General features: G+C 36.6%; 2 protein-coding genes across 18 annotated transcripts in view; both read left to right on the top strand.

Moving 5' to 3' along the window:
• The window catches only part of LOC137020586 (regulating synaptic membrane exocytosis protein 1-like), a 78,816-nt gene extending 69,339 nt beyond the window's left edge, over positions 1–9,477 (top strand). For all 9 annotated transcript variants that reach the window (XM_067386330.1, XM_067386335.1, XM_067386334.1 and 6 more), the window contains 5 exons: positions 2,321–2,471; positions 4,432–4,544; positions 4,666–4,767; positions 6,743–6,882; positions 6,968–9,477. In XM_067386330.1, coding sequence (XP_067242431.1) covers positions 2,321–2,471; positions 4,432–4,544; positions 4,666–4,767; positions 6,743–6,882; positions 6,968–7,186 — 725 coding nt within the window. In that variant the 3' untranslated portion in view covers positions 7,187–9,477. The remainder of the gene's footprint in view (positions 1–2,320; positions 2,472–4,431; positions 4,545–4,665; positions 4,768–6,742; positions 6,883–6,967) is intronic.
• A 6,425-nt stretch (positions 9,478–15,902) lies between these two features.
• The window catches only part of kcnq5a (potassium voltage-gated channel, KQT-like subfamily, member 5a), a 148,840-nt gene continuing 136,817 nt past the window's right edge, over positions 15,903–27,925 (top strand). For 6 of the 9 annotated variants that reach the window (XM_067386327.1, XM_067386324.1, XM_067386326.1 and 3 more), the window contains exon 1: positions 17,576–18,171. In XM_067386327.1, coding sequence (XP_067242428.1) covers positions 17,837–18,171 — 335 coding nt within the window. In that variant the 5' untranslated portion in view covers positions 17,576–17,836. Of the gene's footprint in view, positions 16,010–17,469; positions 18,172–27,925 lie in introns of those variants that run through there. The other 3 variants (XM_067386319.1, XM_067386321.1, XM_067386322.1) reach the window with 3 other exon arrangements.

Below are 27,925 nucleotides of genomic sequence, written 5' to 3'. Positions count from 1 at the left end.
ACAATGAGGAGATATTAAGTAGAATGACATTAGGACAAAAAAGCAGTTGGGAATTGTTACCAAAATGAAGACTGGCATATTATAAGGAGTAATTTCCTTTCATTCAGTTAAATCCATTTGCCAAGAACACTGGATGTCTTTTCCTCAGTCTTCCTGCTTTGCTTAGATGGCTATCTCTTATCTGTCTCTCCTCTTTCTCCGGGTCACTGCTGTCTGGTGGATCTACGTATCAGGTCTCGCTCTACCCTGGTTCACCTTTTAAAGTAGCATGTGTCTTCAGTCTCTTTAAAAGTGTTGGAGCTGAATCCTCGGGCTGGAAATATGAATGGCAGCATGTTAGCATTGGCAAGAGTTCACTCTGTCAGGTGCAGATCAACCCTGGATTCCTATCAGATGTAATGTAGATAAATACCTTTGAAGTTGGATCTGATATCCTCTAAAATCCCATATTTTAAGCACTGTCTGTTTATGGTTTAATAAATGGATTGCTGAAAAAAGAAACAAATTCAAAAAGGATGGCAAAAGAAGTTTTTTTGGCACCGCTCTCTGCCAAACGTCTGGATAATATCTTAAAAGGCGCATCAGATGATAAATCACAAAGAGTTGCAAAGATGCGATAAATCAGCATTTTAAAGAGCTCCGCTGCTCTGTAACAGCTGTTCCACGCTCTGCCCACTGCACCAGCCTCATCCATTCACAACCAGAGCCAAAACTAAAAATATGATTACGGTAACACTTTCTAAATCTGTTAACGTGAGTTAATGCATTAGGTGTTATGAAATAACAACAAACAATTCTGTTAAAGCATTTAATTGTGGTTCATGGTAATTTATGCGTATACTAATACATTTTTTTAACAATATAACACTCTACTGTTTAAAGTTTGAAGTCTCTTAATCCAAAAAAATACAGTAAAAACAGTTTTTTTCTGTTTTAATATATTTTAAAATGTACTTAATTCATGTGATGGAAAAGCTGAATTTTCAGCATCATTACTCTAGTCTTCAGTGTCACATGATCCTTCAGAAATCATTCTAATTTGCTGCTCAAGAAACATTTCTTATTATTATCAATGTTAAAACGGGTTGTGCTGCTAAATATTTTTGCGAAAACTATACATTTTTTAGGAATCTTTGATGAATAAAGTCCAAATTAACAGCATTTATTTTAAATATATTTTTTTGTAACAAGTATATGAACAATGTTGATTAATTATCATTAACCTGGATTAATAAACACTGCAAAAAATTGTTGTTCATTGTTAATTGTTAATTTATGACACCTAATGCATTAACTGATGTTAACAAATGGAACCTTTTTATAAAAGATACTAATTAACTGTTTCAAAACACTTTTTTTTAAAGCAACACTGTTTTTTCAATATTATAATAAGAGTGATATAGGCCAATGATGATTTGTCTTTTAAATTGGAGAATGACTAATGATGCCAGTGACATTGACTGCACGTGATAGTGACACCCAGTGTTCAGATTATGAATTTCATTTATTTCACAAAAATTCAGATTGTCTTGTGGACCGCAACGGAGGATGTATTTTGGACACTCCTGCTTTAAGATTATGTTTTTAAGTACAAGTCCAAAAGACTAGAAGAACCTCAACATACAGGTGTATTTTATTCTGTAGATAAGTGCTGCGGTTTAGCATTGGCATCTTAAGATAATTTCTGTTCTGACAGTAATTTTCCATTTTCCCAAATAATGTCAGAGCCATGCAGTGGTCTACTAATCCTTGGACCTTTCTTCTGTAAGTCTTGTCAGAATAAGCCATTGGTTGTGTTTTGATGAAAGTGAATACGATGAGTGAAGAGATAAATCTCTCTGCTACATTTTTAACTCAAACAACTGGCATGACAACGGCTCTGCGAGCCACCTCAGTGGTTGACATTTTCAAAAGATCTGTAATCCATCAAAAGGCCATAAATAGTAAGAATGGTGCCCCATGACGTCCAGCAGGAGATGTTACTCTCACCAGGGGCAAAGAGCAATATTTTCTTCTGACTGACGGTTGTAAGAATAGCACACAAACTTAAACACCTGGGCAGGCAGGCACACACACACACACACACACATGAATAAAAACCTTTCAGAAATCAAAGCAAATATCCACTTCACCTTTTAAAATGAGTGAATATTTTTAATTTAAGTTTCTTTTTTTTTTTGCTATTACAGATTCTTTCAAAGTACTGCCAGGAAAATACTTAAGTAATGTTGGGAATCATTGGCATAGAGGACCTTAGTGGCTCCCCTTTGTCCCCAGATGACAGTCCTGTGTATGGTAATACAATTTTTCCCATCCACAGAAGCAGCCAACAAGAAAGCAAAGGGTTCCAGTCAGATCCAGCGCAGTCAGGAGACGGGAATGGCAGTGGAGTATCCCCGTAACGCCATGGCCCGCCAAGCCAGCCGAGAGTCCACTGATGGCAGCATGAACAGCTATAGCTCTGAGGGCAAGTTAGTATCGAGTGCAGTGTGACTACTTCTTTGTATTCACAAAATATTGTCTTCATAAAAAATATATATTGATATATCACATGTATTTTCTTTTCACATTGCTACTTCAGGTCTTTGCGTCTGTCTGTCTGTCTATCTATCTATTTATCTGTCTGCCTGTCTCTTTTTCATTTATTTTATTTCCTACAGTTTAATCCAAAGCTGTCATCTAGCATAAACCTGCTTTACTCAGTGTTATCAGAGTCACTTTTATGAGACTTGAAACTGAAATTCTGACACTACCGTTTAATTAAAAAAAAAAAAAAAAAATTAATATATTTATATCTTTATATAGTGATCAAAGAATCAAGATATAATCTTGTGATTTTTTTTTTTCTTGCAATTATGAGTTTATATCTCACAATTGTGACTTCTTTTCTCAGAACTGTGAAATATAAACTAGCAATTTCAAGTTCAATTCGGAGGGAAAAAAAATACTTTTTTCTTATAATTGCGAGTTTATATCTCACAATTTTCAAGTTAGATTTGTGAAGTTATGTCATGCAATACTGAGGGGAAAAAAGTCAGAATTATGAGTTTATATCATGCAATTATAGGAAATAAAAGTCAGATTTGTGAGTTTATATCATGCAATTATAGGAAATAAAAGTCAGATTTGTGAGTTTATATCACGCAATACTGAGAAAAAAAGTCAGAATTGTGAGAAAAAAAAGTCACATTATTTTTTTTTATTCAGTGGCAGAAACAATCTTCCATAGTTTACAACATTGATAATAATAAATGTTTTTTGAGCACCAAATCAGCATATTAGAATGATTTCTGAAGGATCATGTGACACTGAAGACTGGAGTAATGGCTGCTGAAAATTCAGCTTTACCATCGCAGGAATAAATTACATTTTAAAATGTATTAGAATAGAAACATTAATTTTAAATTGTAATATTATTTCACAATATTACTGTCTTTACTATATAATTGATCAAATAAATGCAGTCTTGGCAAGCATGAAAGATTTTTAAAAACATTTCAAAATCATACTGACCCCAAACTTTTGAATAAATGAATACTGTAACCACTCCCTTAAAATGTCATGTCTCTGGTGTTTTTTATGCATTCGCTGCAAACCCATCACTCATACATAAATGGACTCTTAACAGGCAGTGTGTCATGTACACACAAGCTTCTCTCGTCTAGATTTATTTGGAAAAACCATAAGGATAAACTAATAGAGAACAGTCTGATTTATAGAGCTAATGCTGTGTCCACTACTGTCTAAGCTCCATTTTTGGAGCCAGATGGCAAGCAGTTCTCCCCTATAATAATTAAAATATCCATCATCTGCGGAGAGGGGCCTTGGCAGGGTCTGTAACTGTGCAGAAAACGGCAGCCATGCATCCCTTTTGCGGCTTCAGAACTGCGGTCATTCGGTCAGTCGGCCTGTCCGTCGTGACACACAGAGTGTGACACAGCAAAATGAGCAGCGACTCCGTGATTTAAGGCTTATTTATTGTGAACGTGTTTTAAATAGTCTGAAATCACATAAAGCGTTCATATGGTAGCACGACATGGGCTGGCACGTCCCTCAGACATTCCTGCAGGAGTTAGGTCATGGAAATTGTGCTGGTCTCAAAGGAAATATTGAGTGTATTAAGAGGGGCCTTAACGCAGGACAGGGTTTACATACCATACTCAGTGCAAGGCTGCGTTTCAGCAGCTTTTGAACTCTATATGAGGGAGGTACGCTCATTCTGCAATAGATTTCATCCATATAAACTAAGTGTTGTATATGTTCTTGTTTGAAGTTTGTTTTCATATGTTGGTCTCCACAAAGGAAGATTTATTTTTATTGATTTATGACAACAAAGTATTTAAGAATGCCTAAAGATAACAAGAAATTGACTGTAACTTGTATTTAAATTGCATTCATCCTTCTGATATCCTGTGTATGTGTGTGTCTCAGTCTGATCTTCTCAGGGATGAGGTTAGGGGCTGACAGCCAGTTCAGTGATTTCCTAGATGGTCTTGGCCCTGCTCAGTTGGTGGGTAGACAAACGCTTGCCACACCCGCTATGGGTAAGTCAATATTTTTGTATATATACAAACTAAAGTCTAAGATTGTTTGATATGCTTCAGTGAAAAACTTTAATTTCTTGAAACACGCTTTGTTTTTGACTTTTAATTTATTGTTTTGTAGGAGATGTTCAGATAGGACTGATGGATAAGAAAGGGCATCTGGAGGTGGAGGTTATCAGGGCCCGTGGTCTTACACCTAAACCAGGTTCCAAATCGCTGCCGGGTGAGAGTGTGCCCACATATTTTCATTAGTAGTAGATAGTAGGGAATATGGCTCAGAGATTCATTATGCGTATCCTGCTCGTGTATAAGTAAATTTATCTGTGTTAAGCATGGGGCTTTCACGCAGGACATGGAATGCGCCGCGCTATGAAACCCATTTATTTCAATGGCTTGCACCGCCCAAGGACGGTTTGTTGCTGCGTCGACCAAAGCGCACGCGCAGCAGAGCGCACCATTGGTGAGCTTGCACACACGCCGCGGTCAGTGTTCAAAATAGTTCAACTTTTGCCGCTGCGCTCTGTGATGATTACTCATGTGACCAATAGAAACAGGGCGTCCAAACAAGCAAGGAAAGCAAAATGGATGAACAGCTAGTGCTGTCTGTGTTGCAATTTCCAGAGCTATACTATACAAGTTTGCGGTCGTATAGAGACATTGGGAGAAAAGCTGTGTCATGGCACGAAAGACATGAAAGATACTGTCAAGAGCTACTCTGTTTTTTCTTCTTCTTCTTACTAAAAATGAAATGACTAGACGTATAGAACTTCCGCTAAAAGTTTAGCCAGTGTAGCGCAAATCGTTTTGTATCTGAAGGGTTGCGCGGAACCGCAGTGTATTCCGCATGCTGTGCGAAAGCCACATTAAGCATATTGAATTTCTTTCTTTTTTTTTTTTTTTTGCATGTAAGTATTAGGTACCATTCAAAAGTTTGGGGTCAGTACGATTTTTTTTTATTTATTTTTTTTAAAAGAAATTAATACTTTTATTCAGCAAGGATGCAAACACATACCTCGGGTCTTTAGTGATCCGGGACGTCTTTCACTACCCTCCACCTCATTCATTTTTTAAAGTTAGACATCAACCTTCTTATCAATTCATTATAAACAATATAACAAGAAAACAAAAATGATAAAAGAATGCCTGTTTTCCCATTCCTTTTTTATAAAAATTGTATAAGGTCGCTAACGACCCGAGGTGTGCAACAGTGTAAGTATATTTTTTCTGCACAACAATAAAATCAAATCAATCAAATATTACTGTCTCTGTCACTTGATGGTGGATCTGGTAAAGCAGCTGTCAGTGATCAAAATATTGATTTTGAAGATGTTGAAAATGATAGCTTTGAGAATATGTTTGAGATCACAAATATGAACCAGATGCTGAATGTACTGGGAACTGAGCTCTGGTTAAATTGAAGCTCCAAAAGTTAACAAAATTTGCTTTATTTTATTCTTCTGTTATTGTTACTCTAATATCAGTAGAGGTTTATATAATTGGAGATCCATCCATGCAAGATTTAGATCTGGGTCGCTAAAGACCCTAATATGTAATAATGATTGGCGAAACATTCATCCATTTAATAGTTAATTAAATTGATAAACAGTAAAGACATTTACAATGTTACAAAAGATTATTTATGTATTATTATTATTTCAAATAAATGCTGTTCTTTTGAAGTTTTCATTCATCAAATAATCTTTAAAAAAAATCATGATTTCCCCAAATATATTAAGTAGCACAATTGTTTTCGACAATGATAATAATAGGAAATGTTTCTTGAGCACAAATCAGTATATTAGAATGAATTTTGAAGAATCATGTGACACTGAAGACTGGAATATATTATAAAATATATTAAAAATAAGACAATTATCTTAAATTTGAATAATATTTTACAGTATTTTTGATCAAATAAATGCAGCCTTGGTGAGCATAAGAGACTCCTTTCAAAAACATTATTAAATCTTAGCGACCCTAAACTTTTGAACAAGAGTATTTGTAGTTGCTTTACTCTGTAGATAAATTTGTAGTCATTTACTACATGTTCTTTGGACTAACAGAAAGGTGTGCTTAATGAAGTGATTACAGCAGGAAAATTTGATGATTAATACATAGTACTAATACATTGTACCTGCCGCAGCCAGGCACTAGAACTGCTTGAACACGCCTTTTTGTACTACGTCTGCTCTTTCCAGCTCCCTACGTCAAGGTCTATTTGCTGGAAAACGGTGCGTGCAAAGCCAAAAAGAAAACTAAGATTGCTCGAAAGACGCTTGATCCTTTGTATCAGCAATCGCTGTTGTTCGAGGAAAGTCCGCAGGGTAAAGTTCTCCAGGTAGGAAGAAAGTTTCATTCATTTGTTTTCTGTATACCTCCATAATCCACCATTAGTGTGTACTGACCACTGAATGTGTCTTCAGGTCATAGTCTGGGGAGATTACGGCCGCATGGACCACAAATGTTTCATGGGAGTCGCACAGATTCTTTTAGAGGAGCTGGATCTTTCTAGTACAGTGATCGGTTGGTACAAACTGTTTCCCCCATCATCATTGGTCGACCCGACCTTAGCTCCTCTCACTCGTCGCGCTTCCCAGTCATCGCTGGACTCTTCAGGGCCACCGGGCATCATCAGGTCCTAGTGAATGGACAGGAGCGAGATGCAAAACAAAACACGTGACCCAGTGGACCAAGGACCCGAGGCAACAATCAGAACCAGAGCGGAAGATAAAGAGACAGATGGACAGAATCATGATCAAAGCTTTGCTGAAGCCTGACAATCACTTCTCTCTTTTACTTTTGATCTTTGGGTTGTAGAGATTTCCTTTGATTCACTCTGCTCCTTTACTGCATGTTTTGTTGCTGAGATGACGATTCGACTCATATAAAAAGAAAGAAGGGATAGGCACCCGAAACGCGACCCCGCTTCGTTTGACAAGAAGCAGAGCCCACAGTGGTTCCGGTAGCCTAGATCGTTCTGGTCAGTCAGCGTATTTTTCTTCTCACACGTGTATGTGTTTCAGAGTTGGCGAGAGTGAGAGGACAGCACTGCCCCTCCTCTATATTGCACTTACAGGAAATCCCTCTGCTGAAAGACCAGAGGTCGAGAGTTAAAGGTCAAGATTTAGTCTTCTCAGAGAGTTTCCTCTCTGCATCACGGATGCTGCATCCGAGGCCCCGCCGTGTGCCGGTCTGGCACGAACTCAGACTCAGATTGTGTGACTGCAGTGTGTGTGTGTGTGTGTGTGTGAGAGAGCGTGCGTTTGCGTCTAATAAGGCAGGGATGCCTGAGAACCTTTTAAGTCTGTTTACAGCAGTCGCCACCGACTGCTTTGCCTTTTCACGTTACTGTTGATTTGGTAAATAGGCACACTTTGTAGAATGTGAAAACATGCTTCATGTTTTCTGACATTTGTGTCATATGAGCTTCATGGAAGACACAAAACCAATTGTATTTGATTCACTGGGACTGTAAGAAGCTGCCACTATCATTTAGGTTTCTTCAATACTAACAGGAAACTCTGGAAACGGTCACTACATGCATTAGCTCACTAACACGTTCGACTTTGCAGAGTTCTTGCTATCACAAAACATATCGTACTGGCATTTCAGAGCATTTTGAATTCTATTCTGTTTGGTAAAGGACCTGTACATACTGATATTAGAATTTCTACCCGACTAGAGTTTACATTATTTTAATGCAAGCACAATTGCTTGATTTTTGAACAAAAAAAAGAGAAAAGTTTAAGCTTTGGGGAATTGATAATAATAATGGGGGAAAAAAATTAAAATCAGAAGAGGCCAAAATCGTAAGCTTCCTATTTTTAGCTGTTTGTCATCAGTTTTCGGTTTAGTTTATTATAAAACGAATCTCATGGATCCCCCCTGAGCATTTTGAATGTGACAGTGAGACGTGGTCTCTGAAGAAGACCGCTCGCCACCAACACGGGGAACAGCATGAATCTGGAACTGTTCCAAGTTGCATGCACATTTTGTAAAACAAGACAGATGAGAAAAAAAGAGACTACAATAAGTGTGTGTTAGTTCCACAAACTGTAGGCCAGCTTGTATGTTGCATGTACTTGTACAGTTTGCTTGTACTTGATATAAATAGATTATCAAATAAAACGAAGCCATTCATTCCATGTGTGGGCATTTGGCCGGGTTCAGCCATACACACAGGCCTTATTTTGGGGCTGAATGTCTATAAGAATTTTTAAATTGTTTTAGTTCCCTTCTTTTTTTATTCCCCTTTTTTTCTGTACCCTGGATGGATAATAAGTGCTGTACTGTAGTACTCAGCAAACTCAAGGCCCTATTTTATTGAAGATGTTGGTGTTCACTGTAGTCTGTACTACTGTGGGGCTAAAAATAAGGTAGAAAACCTGTATAAAAACTAGAGCTATATGTATATGGAATATAATTATGAAAATCACAATGACTTAGAGATATATATCGATATTGAAACAGAGTGTATCAAGTAAACATCACTTACGTACATGCATATATTGTAAATATGAGTCTGCAAAGAAGTTTACTTATATTTACAAAGCGGCCCCATTCAAGTTAATGGATCAGTGCTCTGTCTCTTGGTTCTGCTGAGCGGAAGAAGGGATGCCTCCAAAGTTTTATTTTAGTGATGCCCAATCTGACGAGAGAAATTTGGACCTCTACCACCCTGTTGCTTCATCATAAATGCTCATGAATCCTCGTTTCATTGAGAAGTTTACTTTATATGCCTGCTTTTGGCAGACTTATTTACTTTGTCAGTATTATTCAAGGATACTGATTGTTTACAGTTCATGTGTTCCACTGAAACAAAATTGAAAGTATTCACTGCAACATTTCTTGTTTGTACAGCAGACGTGGCTCAAATAATGTGTATGTTTTATATTCAAGAGTTCATTTTTATTATTTACAAATAAAAGACTGTGTGGAAGAAGTTTTGTGTACTCATTTTTTATTTGCGTTTTCAATTATGTGATTCTAGCTTTTTTATTATTTTTTTAAATAATTTTTTATAAAAAAATATTTAAAAAGTGGAAGAAAATGTGTGTACTAAATTTAATATTTTGCTTTTCAAATCTGTGATACACTGCAAAAAGAAGTGTTGATTTAACTTAGAGTAAATTACCTGGTTGCCTTAAAATTTTGAGTTCATTGAATTAAAAAAATTGAGTTAATACAATGAAGGCGATTGGTTTCATTAACAGAAACTCAAAATATTACGTTATCTGAACCACATTAATTAAGTTGATTTGACAAAAGATTATTTTTTTTTTTTTTTACAGTGTACTAGCTTTTTTCATTTTAGAAATATTAAATTAAACATGTAAAATGTAATTTTGATTATTAAAAAGTCTTAAGATCAAATTTGGCCTATGCCCTCAAACCAAACAGAGGTCTGTCCAGTATAGTCCATCAATGCATCATACTGTAGTTAATGGTAATCCAATCCCTCCCCCACGTGGAGGGAAATAGCACTACACAGTTCCTTCCTTTTGCTTGCATTTGTTTAATTTTTCAATAGTTGTGCAAGGTCAAAAATACCTTTTCTGTCAGTGCTTCAGATTTCTGGAAATGTGACAATAGACTGTGTTGTGTTTATGTAACCAGTGAGCAGCTGTTCAGAGTCTAATGCATAATTCAATTATCCAGCTAATTGTAATTTAATGTCAGTGTCTGTTTAGGTGAGCTATAAAAGTAGCCACTCTAAAGTCAAGTGAAAAGATATAGTAGCTTTTTTCCTAGAGATGCTTAGCCTCGGACTAAATTACTTGGATGATGTTATATTTTTAATAATAACAGATATGGTGTTGCTTCAACATTCACTCACTGCTGCTAGTAATGCTGAGGCAATGGTTAGCAACACCGAACAAGAACCAAATTTGTTATTAGAGCATAATGCTTCACTACTGAAAATCAAATCGAGCAGCGGCATGTCTGGAAATCATGACATCATTGCACAGTTTGTTGGATTTTAACAAAATATTGCTGTTTGTTCCATAAACTGAATCACAAATTTAAACTGAAATTGATATAATAAATATGGACTGAAATAAGCTTAAATAAACTTGCAAATTATATCTTTGGTTAAATACACCGGTGTTATGTTAGTATTATTTTTTATACTCACTGGCCACTTTATTAGGTACCGGGTTGAACCCCTTTTGCCTTCAAAACTGCCTTAATTCGTCATGGCATATATTTGCTGGATATGTTCCTCAGAGATTTTGGTCCATATTGTCGTTAGCTTCATGTAGTTGCTGCAGATTTCTGAGCTGCACATCCATGATCCAAATCTCCCATTCGATCCCAAAGGTGCTTGATTGAGATCTGGTGAATGTGGAGGCTATTTGAGTATAGTGAACTCATTGTCGTGTTCAAGAAGCCAGTTTGAGATGATATGAGCTTTGTAACATGGGCGAGTTTTCAAGACGGAAGTAGCCATCAGAAGTGGTCATAAAGGGTACATGGTCAGCAAAAATACTCAGATAGTCAGTGGCATTTAAATGATGCTCAGTTGGTACTAAGTGGTCCAAAGTGTGCCAAGAAAATATCTCCCACACCATTACACCACCAGCAGCCTGAACTGTTGATACAAGGCAGGATGGATCCATGCTTTTATGTTGTTTATGCCAAATTCTGACCCTATTATCTGAATGTTGCAGCAGAAATCAAGACTCATCAGACCAGGCAACATTTTCCCAAATCTTCTACAATCCAATGTTGGTGAGCCCATGCAAATTGTAGCCTCAGTTTCCTGTTCTTAGCTGACAGGAGTTGCACTCGGTGTGGTCTTCTGCTGTTGTCCATCTGCTTCAAAGTTCGATGTGTTCAGAGATGCTCTTCTGCACACCTTGGTTAACGAGTGGTTGTGAGTTACTGTTGCCTTTATATCAGCTCAAACCAGTCTGGCCATTCTCCTCTGACCTCTGGCATCAACAAGGCATTTTCGCTGGATATTTTCTCTTTTTCTGATCATTGTCTGTAAACCCTAGAGATGGTTGTGTGAAAACCCCAGCAGATCAGCAGTTTCTGAAAAACTCAGACCAGCCCGTCTAGCACCAACAACCACGCCAAAATCAAAGTCACTTAAATAAACTTTCTTCCCCATTTTGATGCTCTGTTTGAACTTCAGCAGATCGTCTTGAGCATGTCTATATGCCTAAATGCATTGAGTTGCTGCCATGTGATTGGCTGATTAGATATTTGTGCTAATGTGCAGCTAAACAGCTGTACAGTACCTAATAAAGTGGCCGGTGATATTATAATGTTAATATTTTGAATTAGCTTTTATTTTCAGTTTTCATTTGAATTGTTCAAATTTTAGTAATTTTGTTTTGTTGTTATTTTTAGTATTTCTATGCAGCTTTAATAATTTTTTTTTTATTTCAGTTTTAGTTTTAGTAACTTTAGTACTTACATTTTTCTAATAGATTCAGCTTTAGTTGACAATAAAAGCACTGATCTGTTTTGGACCAATGATATGTACAAACACTAACAAATGAATGCACAGCTTGATTATCATGGAGAACATAGCAGGGCACTCTCAATGCCCCTGATGTGTTTTTGGGAGAAGGAAAGGGTCAAGAATGTCAGCAAGCAGCTGGAACCCAGGTGCTTTTTTCGAGACCAAACCTATTTTTGTCCACCATGTACTGCAGACGGCCCACCTGATGCAGAGAATTCAACGGCAAGTGGACAACAGCTGTACCATCGACCAGGTCCAACAATGTGTGAGTGGCTGAATCTGAACACCTTCAATAGGAAGAAATAACAAGACAGTAAATTACAAAATGATTTGATATGGAGAAATGTAGGTGTGGGAAGCTAACTGTGAATAAATCATTGCAGAAAGCACTGGAGTTTCAGATGCTATTTGAAAACATTTAAGCTGTCAGTGGCAAATTTGCTTTAATCATACAGAAAATATCTGCAACATATTTGTACTTTGTTGTTATATCTTGCTACTCTAAAATGACTGAACTGTCTGTATGTTTAGCAATAAACTGGACATATTTGCATCGAGAAAAACAATCGCTATGTTCATAATGGAAAACTACAGCTTACTTCATGATTCATGAATACTGCTCATTGAACACTGTATATGCCTATACAACAGTGAAACAATAGCATTATGCAGCTTTTTAAACAATATGCTACATTTCATAAAATTATAGTTAGTGTAAATAATATTGCAATTTTTTAATAATAGGTCAAAAATGGGGGGAAATACAGCTGTAATTGATTTCAGTCAGTGTTATTTATAGTTATCACTGAGATCCTAGTTTTTCTTTTGAACTAGTTTTTATTTTAATTTAATTTTAATTTTAAAGTTTTAATAATTTAGTTGTGTGTTTTGGTCATTTTTGTTATTTTAGGCTATCCTAGTTTTTTTAGTACATCAAGTTACCTAAATGCAAATAAGTAATGATGCCTTGACAGCTAACTAGCTGAACTTTAATTTTTATAGCATGTTATTTCTTTTAACATTTTTTTTTTTAATTTATTTATTAACGATTTCTGTATTAGATTTAGTTTTAGTAAACTATACTATAATAAACCCTCTTACAGGTCATTTGTTGTCATACTGCAAATTGAAGGTTATGTTCAGCACATTGCATTGTGGGATACATTTCCCTGTGGCGTGTGCTCTGTTGTAAACTGCACTTTTTGGCAAACCTATTAAGTTACCTGAGTAGGCTGTACATACATAATTTTTAATAATAAAGTTTATACCGAAAAAATAGTAGGAGTTAGCATCCTGTTATACTTTACCAATAATATATCTCCACCTGTCCATAAGAGGGTAAGTTTCTGAGGAGCAGTCCATTGTTTCCTGTAGCGCTCGAATCTAGTTTTGTGATGGCAAAGGATGTTCTGTGGGTTTCCAATCTGTATTAAATGTGATGAGATAAAAGGAGTGTGTACTGTAGTGTAAAACAGTAAGAAATCGCGTTTTTTCTATTGAATTGTCTTCGTGAGTTGCACCCATAAATAAACTCGCAGCACTTCAAGCGAAATGACTCTTATGAGCAGGTTCTTTTAGTGAATCATTCGAATAGACTCACTGAATGAACTCCCTGAATCAGTCAGAGTAGTTACTGAATCATCAACTGACTCAATGACGGAACTGCACAATAGCTGCATAAATAACATTATATAAAAAATTAGTATGCCTAATCTGCGGAAAGTATAATAATCTGCAATGGTTCCCGTTCTGAGCAGGTGAATAAGTCAGCTGTAGTCGACACTGTGAAACAGGTAAAGTACATTCATAAACTCAGTGCTGTTGCACTGCCAGTCAGTCAGCTGTTAATGGAAAGTGTCTGTTCTTGTCTGGTTTCAGACTGAAATGAAACCAGTGCCGTGAAAGATTTCAAACATTTTTTAAACGGGGGTTGATTTATGGCCAGTCTTGCAAATATTTAAAAATGCATATCTTGCGCTCCATTCTTCAAATGAATCTATTGCTAATATTTTAAGACTCGTTACTCATTTCTCTTTGCCTTGATCCTCATACTCATAGCTTTTTTATGACAGGGGTTATTGGAGAGCTTGTCTGGGTTCTCATCGCCGTGCCATGTGCTTTCGGTCGGCTCATGTAAATTCTGCAGAAATGTGTTTTAGGTTGATGGATTTTGCGAAGGAGGCCTTAACATTCAGGGGCTTTAGTAAACTAGGCCATTTGTTGATTCACAGTGCTTACAATTATGGCCAAACCATAAGTTCGTTTTTACAGTGCAATTTAACCTCTAAATCAGTTAAACTGATTTGATTTTGATCTATATATTACATGATATAAAACGACTGCAGCCCTGAAGAGAGATAGGCCTACTTCCCTATCATATTAAGCATTTAGGGAACCACACTATTAGTAGAACAGTAGCCTATAGCGGTAGTTGTTTTAGTTTTGCTTTTATGGTATTAAGCTTAAAGTACGGTATACTTCTTACAGTTTCACGTTAAAGCAATGGGGGCCTAATTTTGTAAATGAGTAGGCCTAATATTCTTTTTTGTTTTTTTGGCTGTATTAAAAGACTCACACCACTAGAGGGTGCTGTTGATAGCTGTGCTTGAACCTTCCTGAATACATTCCTGGATAAATCTGTTATGTCATTAGAAAAATAGTAAATACAAATACATTTTATGGTCATCATAGTAATGTGTGAATGTCAAAAAAGCCCACCCTCATCAGCACAATGATTACATTTTAGATAAAATTGTTCTGTCCATAACAATTGATGCTTAAAGTTCATTTACAGATGTTTTTACCATTTAAGTTCAACAAGAAATTTGAGCTTTGCATACAATATATTCAAATAAATTGCTTTGTTTTATAATATCTTGCAATTCTAAATTATGTTGACTTACTAAAAGCTCAGGTCTTGACAGCCAGGATTATATTATAATATTTGTAAACACAAGGTGTTCTTGTTCATTTGGCTTATTTATTTGCCTTTCTGTTACTCCCTTGGCAGTTTTGTTAATGAATGTTTGAACAGCTTTTGCACAGCTGTAAGAAAAGCTCATATGGCATAATTACACATTATATAAATTTATTCTTATTGTGAGTATATTTTTTTTTAATCCACTCTTTTTGCCTGTGCAAAAAAAAAAAAAAAAATCAGCAGTGACAGCATATGATGATGATACTAATGTACCAATGATAATGCTATACTGGAAGATTTCTCTGAATTGACGGTCAGTGAAGAGCTGAACAGCTGAATTTGGCATCTCTCTCTCTCTCTCTCTCTCACACACACATACACACACATACAGTGTTGCTCAGTTGCCAGTCTCTTTATTTCATCTGATGTTTTGTGTTTTTCTATGGTATATTATTCAGCATTTTGGTCACTAGACACTCTGTGACACAGATTATGCTTTAAGACTTTCTGCCTTATTCTGTGCTGTCTATTTGATGTGATTTTTGTTTTAAGTCAAAGTATTTGAATCAGCCATGCATAATGAAAAAAAAAATAGTGGGGGAAATTGGAGTCTAGGGCAACCTAATAAGCATAAAATTGATCATATTAAAAGAATAAAACTTGTGATAGAGAAACAAGTGTAGAAGAGCACTCATAGTGCACCAGCTTCCCTCTTTTGAATGATGAAGAAAACACTAACATTATATAGGCTACCAGGTAGAATATAAAATAAAAAATAGTTATATACAATTATGTAGAATGCAATAAAATATCGTTGACATCACTGAAATATGAACAGTTTACTTTCTAATTCAACTGTATACCGCTTACCGGCTTATTTCTTTTCAGATCACGTGGTTTGTCTGGCAGCGGCTCCGCTAGTTCTGCGGGCTCCGTGATTACCGGATCAGACTGAAGCGATTTCAATTGAGCCCCGTTCAGGAACCCAGAAAGACTCAGTTATGAGCCTAAGTCTTGTTGGTTGGTGTTTATATAAAGTGTCTATTGAAGAGAATCTGTTCTGCCACCACAGTAAGTAGAAAACTAGTTCATTCATATACACTTAACACTTTTGTAAGTCGATTCAAGATGATGTGGGCACAGGGGTGTTAAATGTTTGTGACAGAGAGATCCCCCAAGCTTGATTAACTTTATCGGAGTGCATTTTTGGAAGACATCGTCAGCTGAGTCTCCAGAAACAGAAATTTTACGCATAAATGTGTTGTGTTTCATCCGATCCGCTCAGCAGGGAATGAACGCGCAGTTCTCTCTCAGCTCGACATAAATGGGCATTTGCAGAGAGAGCGAGTGGCGATCCAGAGCATTTGGGAATGCATCTTATTGATCATATTGCGAATTAATATTATTAATTATGAATGATGAAAGCACTAAATTTCGTAAACAGTTTAATTTAAAAAAAAAATCCGGACATATAGACTGCATAAACTGTTTTGTAAATGTAAAAACATGTAAATAAAAAAAAACAAACATCAACAGTATGTTTTTCCCTTTAAAAAAAAAAAAAAAAAAAAAAAAAAAATTAGTAACCACAAAAGTTAGGCTATCCTTATTTTTCAATGCGGAAGTAAGGTGTTTTCTGTGAATGTGCGAGACTTCCGATGATTTATTAGCCGCTAAAGGAGAATAATATCAAAGTGCAGTAAACTATAAAACTGTTTGCGCTACAAACCAGCGTGTTTATAATTAAAACAATAGGCTACATTGAAATAATATGGTAATAAATACCACTTTCAAACAGTATAACGAGCTGTTTTGTACAAATAACCGAAAGCGAATGACACTGGAAGTCAGACACATTAAAATTACAAATGGCTGCGCCCGCTCTTACCTGAAAAATAAGGTGGATAGAAAACAAGTTAGCACACTTGATAGACGCCCATGAAGAGAAGCCATAAGCCAAAAGGAAATTCGATAGGCCTATCGCAAGTAGTCTATGAAAAAAATTGCTTAAAAATACTTTAGTAAGTATTTTAACTTGGGGGATTGGAGCGCCAAATTATAATTTCGGTTGCTCGCTCTCTCCCAGTTCACTCCCTGTTTTCAATAACGACAAAAGTTAGAGTGCACTTAATATGTTCAGAATTCACTTTCGCGCCAGGAGGTAACCATAGCAACAGTATGCTGCGTAATCGGACGGTAAACATAACTACTGTCATTCTTTATCACCGTTTTGCAGATTTACTGTAGTTGTAGTTGAAGTATATCATTAAAACTTTTGTATTGTAGCATTTTAGATGAACCTCAACAGATTGCGGTTGGAAAATCACACTAAATTTATAGCCTACTGACAGAAATTCTCTTAAAAAGACGACCACACTTTTCGCGTATTGAAGCGAAAGCTTCATAAAGCTGACAATTTGTCTATATTGAGGTGGCTAAGTACTGCATTAGATCTTGTCGGCACATTTGAACGAGAATAAAGTAGCCTATGATTTACAGTAGCTATACAGAGGGAGGGAGAGAGAGAGAGAGCGCGCGCGAGTGAGTGTTACGTTTAATGTCGGGTGATGCCCTCCCCTCGCCAAATCTCCTCCACTGATATGGTGACGCTCCTTCAAAACTCCAATCGCACGGCGGCGAGCGCAGATTGCTTGAGTCATCTGAAGGTTCATAACTTTATCAAATCTTTCATAGCTTTGATGCAAATGAGCTGGATGCATGCACTTGTTAGTAGGTGATCCTGTTATATATATATATAATCTCAACGAGAAGATAAAGAGAAGAACAATAAAATACTCAATGTTTTTACACAGGAGACTGTAAAGCTCGTCCACAGACTCTTTATATGTGCGCACCGCTGGTGCCAGACGCGCGTTTCCAGCCTGCGCTGGTGATGCGATGCCCCGCAACCACAGCGGCGATGAGGGCGGTACTGGTCTCTGGATGAAGACCTCGCAGCACTATGGCATGAAAGATGTTGAAGCCGGTCGTGGAACGATGAACAACGCGACCAGGACAGTCGACAGTTTGCTGTCGGCGCCGGGCACAACAGGTGCAGGAGGCTCGGAGAACCAGAGGAGAAAGCAGGGCGCCCGGCTAAGCCTGCTGGGGAAACCGCTCGCCTACAGCGCGCAAAGCGGCCGGAGAAACGCGCGCTACAGGAAGCTCCAGAACTACCTCTACAATGTCCTGGAGCGACCGCGAGCCTGGGCATTCATTTACCATGCCTTTGTGTAAGTCACTCTTTTTATTAATAACATTATGAATGTCAACAACTGGAGTTTACCTGTTTGGTTATTTTATATAGCCTACTGTATGACATTTATACATTTTATTTTAAACATCTCCTTTTCTTTCAGTGAGTGAATCCCAATAGTGTTTAAAATGCTTAGCTTGTGTATGTTTAAAAGTTATATGAAAGAAATATAGGGATGTAGAGAATTTTAATCTGCTGTGCTAATAGCTTCATATTCCAGTCTCTTTTGAAATATTTTAACAGTTTGACAGAACCTAATGGTTTATTCTACTAGAGTAATTCTTTTTTTTTTTTTTAAATGTCTCTATAGGTATAGTAGTAAAAATTGTTTGATCATTGATCTAGCCGTGCCCTTTGATTGACTTGGTCATTTAAACGCACCAGTGAGGTTTGCATTATGGTGTGTATCTGCTATTAATGTTACTGGTAAATTTATGATTGTAGCTTTTCAGAGATTTTCTGTGAGCTCCCCGAGAGAGATGCTCTCTATATGACCTCAGTTTAAAGGGAAATGCATGTACTCTGACATACTTTTTATGCTCAGATCTGTTGACATGTTGTTAGGAGCGTTTGTAGGGAGGAAGCTGAGCTGTCGGATGGTGAGACTGGAGCGCAGCACTGCGCTGCAAGACAGGATGTTGTTGTTTTATTTGTGCTGAGAGGACAGCTGAGGTCATAGAGGTTAAGTTGTTACATCTGCAACAACGCATTGTCCCACACTAGTCAGAAACATCACAGAATCAGCACACTTGGACTGGGCTGCGTGATTGAATATGCTATCAGTAGGGAAAAATTCAAGAGAGGAACCAAGTAGCTTTTACACAAGTTGCTACTTGGATGTTATCAGTAATTTAGTTTTTAACAAGTTTTTTAAACATATTTATTAAGCATTTTGTTCTGTAGCAAATGATTCACATAATTATAAAGGATATTGCATATAGTTGTTGCGGGTTTAAGTCAAACTCAGATTGTGAGTGTGCATAAAAAAAGAAACACTATAAACAGTGTTAAATGCGGTGAGAAAATGAAACAAAAAAAACCTTTGAGACTATTGGTTTTAAAAGGCTGTGTGAAAGAAGACATGAGGGACTGTTTGAAGTCAATGAACAATCAATCACAACCACAATATTGCTTCATCACCACTGTGCCCTTAAGCAAACCATATGCTGCTTCTGCTGTTTCTGTCGTTTACTCAAATCTTCATACTGAATAGTCTAATAAATGTCATATTATTAAGTAACAGTAGTACTCATTTTGTTACTTGTGCCAGTATGCTTGAGGGTCAGATGTACAGTAGGAACATATGTCCCATGTGAACATGTGCTTGATTAATTTTATCATTATGAAGTCATCATTTAGAGCTCAAGCTTGATCTTGAAATGTTATAACTTATATTTGAGTGAAGAGGTCATTATACGTCACACTTGCTATTCCGTGAGTCTTAGTTAGTTAAAATGGTTTGCTGCAGTTTTTTAAGCTGAAATTCTCAAATATACCCTCTTAAATGGTTCTAGAACTGTTCTAGAAGGGATTTTTGCTTGATAATTTGGTAGTGTAAGAAACATTAATGATTTTTTAAATTATATGCCGTTTAATAAAAATAACGAGCTGTAGAAATATAATTTAATGTATAAATTCTAAAGATTAAAATGTTCAAGGTTAATTGCTCTTATGTGACCCTGTGACTACAAAACCAGTCATAAGTTGCACGGGTATATTTGTAGCAATAGCCAACAATACATTGTATGGGTCAAAATGATAGATTTTTCTTTTATGCCAAAAATCATTAGGATATTAAGTAAAGATCATGTTCCATGAAGATATTTTGTAAATTTCCTACTGTAAATATATATAAAAAATATTTTTGAAAGAGGATATGCATTGCTAAGGAGTTCATTTGGACAACTTTAAAGAAGATTTTCTTAATATTTTGATTTTTTTTTTTGCACCCTCAGATTCCAGATATTCAAATAGTTGTATCTCGGCCAAATATTGTCTAACAAACCATACATCAGTGGGTAGCTTATTTATTCAGCTGATGTATAAATCTCAATTTCAAAAAATTGACCCTTATGACTGGTTTTGTGGTCCAGGGTCATATATGATGTTTTCACCGTTTTTTTTTTTTTTTTTTTTCAAATAGAGCCTACATCTCTAGACAAGCAGGATGTGTGTTATTCATTTTTGAGAACATTTTTAATGATTGATATGATTTTCAGTGTGTTTCATTTGCTTTTATGAACTGATTAGATACTGGCAAGTCTGAAATGATATAATCTTGCCTCGTTGTTTGTGTGTTTGATAATCAAATGAAAGAATTCTGACTTTTGTGGGTTTTTCAGCAAGGCACCCATACCAACATACAGTACATGCAGTAGTATTTAACACAGTACTATACTGTATGCCACATGTGAGACTATAATCGCTAGTCTTTTGTTAAAACGACTTTCTGTTTAATAGGTTCTTTAAATGGAAAATATTTTCAGTGGCCATATCAATAACTCGCAGTTGTCTGCTCATCCAGCAAATGTTTTTACAGCGCATCAAAGCAAGTTCATTTATCTCTTTGTGATGAGCAGATTACAGAACTGCAGCTGAGCACATTTCACCAAGGTTAAAGCTCTGCGCCACACCAAAACCACACCTCAGTATAAGCATCAACAAAATCTTTTGATCGCCTTTGCTAATGCTAAACATAACCCTCTCTGATAATCATAATTGACACAGATAATTTAACGAGGGAATTTTTCTCCTTGCAATAAACAAACCTCCCTGTTTCCATATATGCATTAATGCATGCAGTTTCACCAACACAAAGAACACATTATGCTGCCATCATGAACACTTACATCATTAAAGCCACATTCAGTTTCCTTTATCCCCTCAGAAATCACATACATTCTTTGAGAATGAAAAAGGAAATTGCACAGTAGGTGAACACTGCCGTAATCATCTGTGTCGGTACGTCATGCTATAGTTAGATTCAAGACTACTTTATATGACTGAGAATTCATCTGGTTTGAGGTAGAAGTTCATTGAGTTCCCCATTCAAATTTCCTACCTGTGCTCCATTTCATGATTTAGAAAACTGGATATTCTACTTACAGTAGATGGTTTAGATTGACTTAATGGTGAGTTATTGAGGGTGATTTGTACCACACGCTGTGGCAATGGCTTTTATATCGTAACAAAATATTTCAAAGTTCCCACCTGTAATGATCTCCTGGACTCCACTGTGACACAGAGAGCAATAAAGGGTCTCTTGTTCTCTGTTCACTCAGAAAGGTGCTCTAGTTTGCCACTGGCCCGGTTAGACAGGCAGAATGTGATTTAAACAAGAGCCAGCCAACTAACATTAGAGATTTTTTTACTTCGGCTTAAGATGTCAGGTTGGATTTAATCTTATTTCCTTACACAGGAATTCGGAAGGGAAATGTCAGGAGATGTCAGTCTTTAGTTTCATTTGTCTTTTCAAGCAATGTAGTATAAATTTACTGAATCAATATTGACATTAAGTACCAATTTTCTAGCACAGTTTGACTGTGTAATCAGATCTGCTTAGAGTACTACTAGAGTACTGCTAGAGTTATGCAACACTTAGTTCGGGTCCTAATATAATTTGATTGAGCAAGCTTTTCGCAGTTTATCACTGTGTTTTTCTGTTTGCAACGGTCCTGATTAGATGTGTTTTTTTTTACCTGGATCAAGGGGCATGTTTTTCTTGAGTCATATAAACTGTTTTTGTGTTTTCATTTAAGATTAATGCACCTGTTTGATGGAGAAGACCATTGACGCACTGGCCACAGACGTGGCCCAGTCACTTTCACTCCCATCATTGTCGTAATCAAAATGCAAGCTGCTGTTGCTCACGTTGGAAGGTATATGGAAACAGTGTTGGCTCTCGCTTAATGGAAAAAGGTTTTAGACAGGTTACAGATGCAAAAAAAGTGCAAAGAGAAGGCAATAAACAGGGTGTCATGTCTGTGTTCCAGTGGGAGTATGAATGGTAGGGGGAAAGGCCTTTGAAAAGGACACTGTTTGATCACGTCAGGGGCTCCTGACACAAGACAGACCTCGAGGAAGAGCTGCAGCCCTCAGACAGGGCACTGTTTGAGTGTGTTGAGTTGCCAGCCGTGTCGAGAGAATAGTAGCAGCGTGGAACATGGATCTAAGCATTTGGACATGTCTGTCCTACTGAGTATTATCACTTGCAAATGAACTAATCTGTCGTTTGAAAGAAATAACTTTTTATTCCTAAATTCTCAGTGAACCTGAAGTAGTGGGAAAAAAACACTATTTCTGAAATGCATTACCTAGGCCCACACAAAATACAATAGTGTTCAAAAGTTTGAGATTGATTTTTTTCATGTTTTTGAAAGAAGACTCTTATGATCATCAAGACTGCATTTACTTAATAATATAAATCACAGTTACGTCACAATTAAGTTTTCTATTTAAATTTATTGTAATGTATGTATTTTACAAATGTAATTTTATTCCTATGATGGCAAAGCTAAATTTTCAAGAGCCATTACTCCAGTCTTCAGTGTCACATGATCTTTCAGAGATTCTAATATTCATATTTGGTGCTCAAGAAACATTTCTTATTAATATCAATGCTGAAAATTAGTGCTTAATATTTTGGCATTTTTTTCAGGATTCTTTGATGAATAGAAATCATTTATTTGAAATAGATATCTTATTGTAACAAGTATCTTTACTGTCACCTTTTGATCAATGTTATGCGCTCTTGCCATAGACTTAGACGTAGTGTCCGTGACGTCACCCATAGAGTTCTGAAGAGCAGTTTTGAAGCGAAAATGAGGCCGCTGCCATCTTAGCAGCACGTCACCGCATGTCACTCCCGGATAACTGAAAATGTACAAAGAGGCGGTACGTAGATGGAGCCCATGTGACTGATTGCTGAAACCATGCCGCCTAGTTCGACGTGACCATGTTAGCAGGCAAAGGAGCTATCTATCTATCTTAGATACTATCTAAGATATTAATAAAGATAACAAGTTATATTATTAGAAAGTTCTAGAGGTTTACTGTCAATCTACGGTGTCTTTTTTTACGATATAGATGCTCCAACACTAGTAATTAATTTGAGTGGGGTGTGCAAATAACATCACGAAAAATCAAGCGGGACATCATACCTTTAAAATGAAATAGAGATTGCGAGATGAATCCAATCCGTGGCACTTGGGTAAAAAATGTCCTTGAGTGTCCATTGCAAAACAAAACAACAGTAATTTTTGTCCACGAAAGCGTTAAATCCATAAAATATTGATATATTATCCATTGTTTGCATCACATTTCTTCGGAATGATCTGCTCTCCATCATCGTTCTTCAAGAAATTATGCAATCTGAGCAGCGTTTATGATGTAAAATTTTGTATATCTCTCAAATGTTCTCTCAAACAAATGAGTATGTGCCCAAAGTATATTTTTTCAAAATAGTGCAGCAGTTTTAGTTATAATATCCAAACAGTGCTGTCAGAGTTTTATATCCTCCTGCTATGTAGTAAATCTCAGGAACAAAACTTTTAGCCAATGCCAAGACGATCCAACAACGTGTGTTCTAATGACGGCTCGCAGACAGCAGCGGCATACCTGTCACTCAAGTGACCACACCCTTAATTATGCAGAACTTTAAGGCTTAATATAATTTAAACAGATGAGTTATAAAAAAATTCATCCTCCTCAGAGTTGTCATGAAGGGCAAAATTAGCTATATAGACCAAAACCACAATTTGAACCAGGCTGTAAACATGTTTTTTTCTGCTGTAAAGTTTGGCATTTTAAAATGGGACTCAATGAGATTCTGCTCTCTTTTGCAGCCTGTCCCTAGCGGCCAGTCAATGAATCGCAGTTTAAGTCACTTCCGTATTGGCTTCACAAGAAACTGGGGGAAGTCGCCGCTTGGCTCTTGCTGAATAAAAGTATTCATTTCTTTAAAAAAATAAAAAATTAGTACAGACACCAAACCTTTGAATGGTAGTGTTACAGTATGTGACAGCAGATTTTCACAGAATTTAAATGTGTGTTATTCAATGCTCCATCACTTATGGGTTTATTCATTAAATATTTTGCCTAATTTGGCTCAGTTTAACACAGCTGACCCTGTTAAAATGAACTTTTCCTGAAAATCAGCGCAGAAAGGCTGCAGATTCTGTTTGGACCTGCCTATACGACAACCACCGCTGCTCGAAACTTTCATTAAAATTAATGTTGTCATTAAGTTTAATAACAGGGAGACCATTAGCCAATAACAGTTTCTCAAAGCAACAGCACTGCTTTGTCGCTGTAATAGTTTTTCATGATATGGATGACGAATCAATAGAAAGCCTCATTCGCTATAGTTAACACAAGGACGTTGTTATTCCATTCTGCTGATTTAATTGTTTTAACTGGGTGGTGGGTAGTAAAACATCAGAAAGTGGTCTTATATTAGTTGCCCTTGCTGACAAGGGGCTGACTGATGGAGGCAGCCGTCTTCTCTTAATAGCAAACCCTGCAACATAAGTAGCCCGTGTGGCTTGGCATAACCCAGAGGGCCTTCCCTGCCCAGCAGTGCCCAAGCAAACTGGGCTAAAGAGTAATTGCCTTGCCGGGAAATGCATGGGGGTCTTCCTTTGCTCACTATACTTTGTCTTTGATCTTGCCTGTCAGCATGAAGTGGTTCCCCTGATAACGCAGCATTTTGGTATGAAGACAGGTGTTTACTGGGTACTGGGTTGACAGCTCTCTGTCTGATTTGAACTGATTACAACAACCTGAATTCTATTTTCCTTAAGGTTTTCTGAATCATTTCTCCTGTTTGCTTCCCAGGCACAATTGCAAGTAATTTCTATCTGCGTAGGAATTGACGCACATTCAGTGTAGAGTATGTGCTGAACTTCTCAATTTGATGAAGAAGATTCTTTAGGTATTCAGATGTGTAGTATGACTACATTCTTAGACATATTACATCCATCATGCTGTCATTGACCTTTGACCTGTGTGTTATTTGATATTTGATCTATGACATACTAACAACAACTGTGGCAATGTTTAGTACAATTTAAACATTAGGAACAAATTTCTTGCTTCTTTTAGCATTCACAATCGAAAAGAGCCTACCTAAATTTTCTGTCATTGTTTATATTAACATTACTACCTTTCTTAAAGTTTGGGGCCAGTAAGATATATATTTTAATTAATACTTTAATTCAACAATGATGCGTTGCTTGCATGGATGCAAATTGAATAAAAGTGATTAAAGACCATGACATTGTTAATTGTTTTAAATACGTCTTTAGCACCTTTCTGGGTGTTTGAAAGAGTCAATTAACTTTATGTCAGTGGAGGCCTCACTGAACCATCGGATTTTATCAGAAATATCTTAATTTGTGTTCCGAAGATGAACAAAGGTCTTATGGGTGTGGAACGACATGAGGGTGAGTAATTAATGACAGAATTTTTATTTTTGGGTGAACTTACCCTTTAAACAAATCAATTTCAAATAAATACGGTTCTTTTAAAGGATTAGTTCACTTTCAAATTAAATTTTCCTGATAATTTACTCACCCCCATGTCATCCAAGATGTTCATGTCTTTCTTTCGTCAGTCAAAAAGAAATTAAGGTTTTTGATGAAAAGTACAAGGCTACAAGTGCTACAGAGGAAAGGAATAATATTAATATACATCATCTGTGCACGAGGTAGGGCCTTAAAAACATCAGCCAATTGTTTACGCGATCATCATGAAGGAGGGGGGTTGTTCTTACGCATGCGCTCATTTCAAAAATTCAGTAACAGTCTTTGGTTTCTCAGTTGTCGAAAACATCCTCTATAGCTCCTTTAATAATGAATCCGTTTGAACGGCCAACCATCGCATGTGCTCCGTCACCGTCAGTGTTGATTGACACCAGTTTAGACGCTGCCAGCTGTGTTTTGTCAACAAAGATTATGTAAAACTGTCTGATTCTATTCAGTGCAAGTCATCAGAATAAGGTAAATGCCCTGGCTAATGTAATCTGTTGTGCTGTAAGTATTTTGAGTTTAGGATTAAAATTGAAAATTCAATATCAACAATGAACATTTATTTTTATTTTCCTGAATTCCATGTAGAGATGCATGCAGTAGTAGCAACAAGCATTTGAAATTAAGCTGTTTTTTTGTTTTTTTTTTTGGTTGGTAGATCTCATTTAGTTGATCATTTTTAAAGTAGATCATCAGGCAAAAAAGTGTGGGCACCCCTGGTATAGTGTGAATTATGGATAATCAGACAGGGTCTGGTCTGTCTTCTCTGTGCTTTAGCATCTCCTCAGATGCCTATAAACAATCATTAAACAAGAGGATTAGAGAGATTTAGCCTTAGTAGAAACAAATTCAAACAAATTAAAGTGTTTTTAGACACTTTCTGCTCTTTATAGCCGGTTACCCAGGGCCAGCATTAACACACAGTTATCCATCTTAAAAATAATAAAAATGACCAGCTCTCTCAGTTTCTCTTGGACGATTGCGAATCTCAATGTACTACATGTTGTGCCAGTAATTGAATTTTACCTTTAGGGCATTGATAAGTTAAGTGTTAATGGGCATTTTATTTGTTTAACCTGCTGATAAAGTACAGTGTTAATATTGTGCAAATAATATTGTGCTCAAAGCAAATTAGCTGACTGGAGTTTATGTTTATGTGACTTTGTTGAATCAAAGGTCAAAATCTCTGTTGCTGCAGCAAGCTGGGAAGAATAAAACGCCGTCTCAGCATCATGCACGAAGCCTCTTTAATTGGATTTGAAAGATTCTGCTTTTGTTGTGGCAATTTTGCATGTATCCACTTTGAAATGATGCAATAGTGGCGTATTTGCACATGTGTTAGTGGATAATGAAATACAAAACTATGCTAATTTTCCCATATGTCATCAGGCACATAAGAGATGACTCAGAACTACGTCTTATTCTTGTGTGTGATCCATTCGGTGCATGCTGTCAGATAATATGAGACAGCTGAAGTTGGATTAGATTGTGTAGTCCTGAAGGATCAGATATGTTGAAACTGTTGCATATTTGGACTGCGTCATGTCTTAATACAATCCCCTTCTCAACCCCTACACTTTACTGTCTTTCTCCTCAATCTTGTATATTAAAGTCAAAAGCCCATGTATTCCTTTATAAAATAATTAGATTTAAGTTTTAGGGCAGTGGTGTGTTAAAGATGCCCTAGATTCAAAAATTGAATTTACCTCGGCATAGTTAAATAACATAGTTCAGTACATGGAAATGACATACAGTGAGTTTCAAATTCCATTGTTTCCTCCTTCTTGTGTAAATCTCATTTGTTTAAAAGACCTCCGAAGAACAGGCGAATCTCAACATAACACCGACTGTTATGTAACAGTCGGGGTGCACGCCTCCAATATTTGCATATGCCAGCCCAACATTATGAAAGGCATTAGACAAGGGCAGAATGTCTGGATCTGTGCAGAGCTGAATCAACAGACTAGGTAAGCAAGTAAGGACAATAGTGAAAAATGGCAGATGGAGCAATAATAACTGACATGATCCATGATAACATGATATTTTTAGTGATATTTGTAAATTGTCTTTCTAAATGTTTCGTTAGCATGTTGCTAATGTACTGTTAAATGTGGTTAAAGTTACCATCGTTTATTACTTTATTCACGGAGACGTGCATGACGAACACTTTGTAAAGATCCATTTTGAGGGTTATATTAGCTGTTT

This window comes from Chanodichthys erythropterus, chromosome 5 (genome assembly GCF_024489055.1).
Source record: "Chanodichthys erythropterus isolate Z2021 chromosome 5, ASM2448905v1, whole genome shotgun sequence".
Classification (NCBI taxonomy): Eukaryota; Metazoa; Chordata; class Actinopteri; order Cypriniformes; family Xenocyprididae; genus Chanodichthys; species Chanodichthys erythropterus.
The sequence above is the reverse complement of the archived record's forward strand: the minus strand, read 5'-3'. Positions and strand labels throughout refer to the sequence as shown.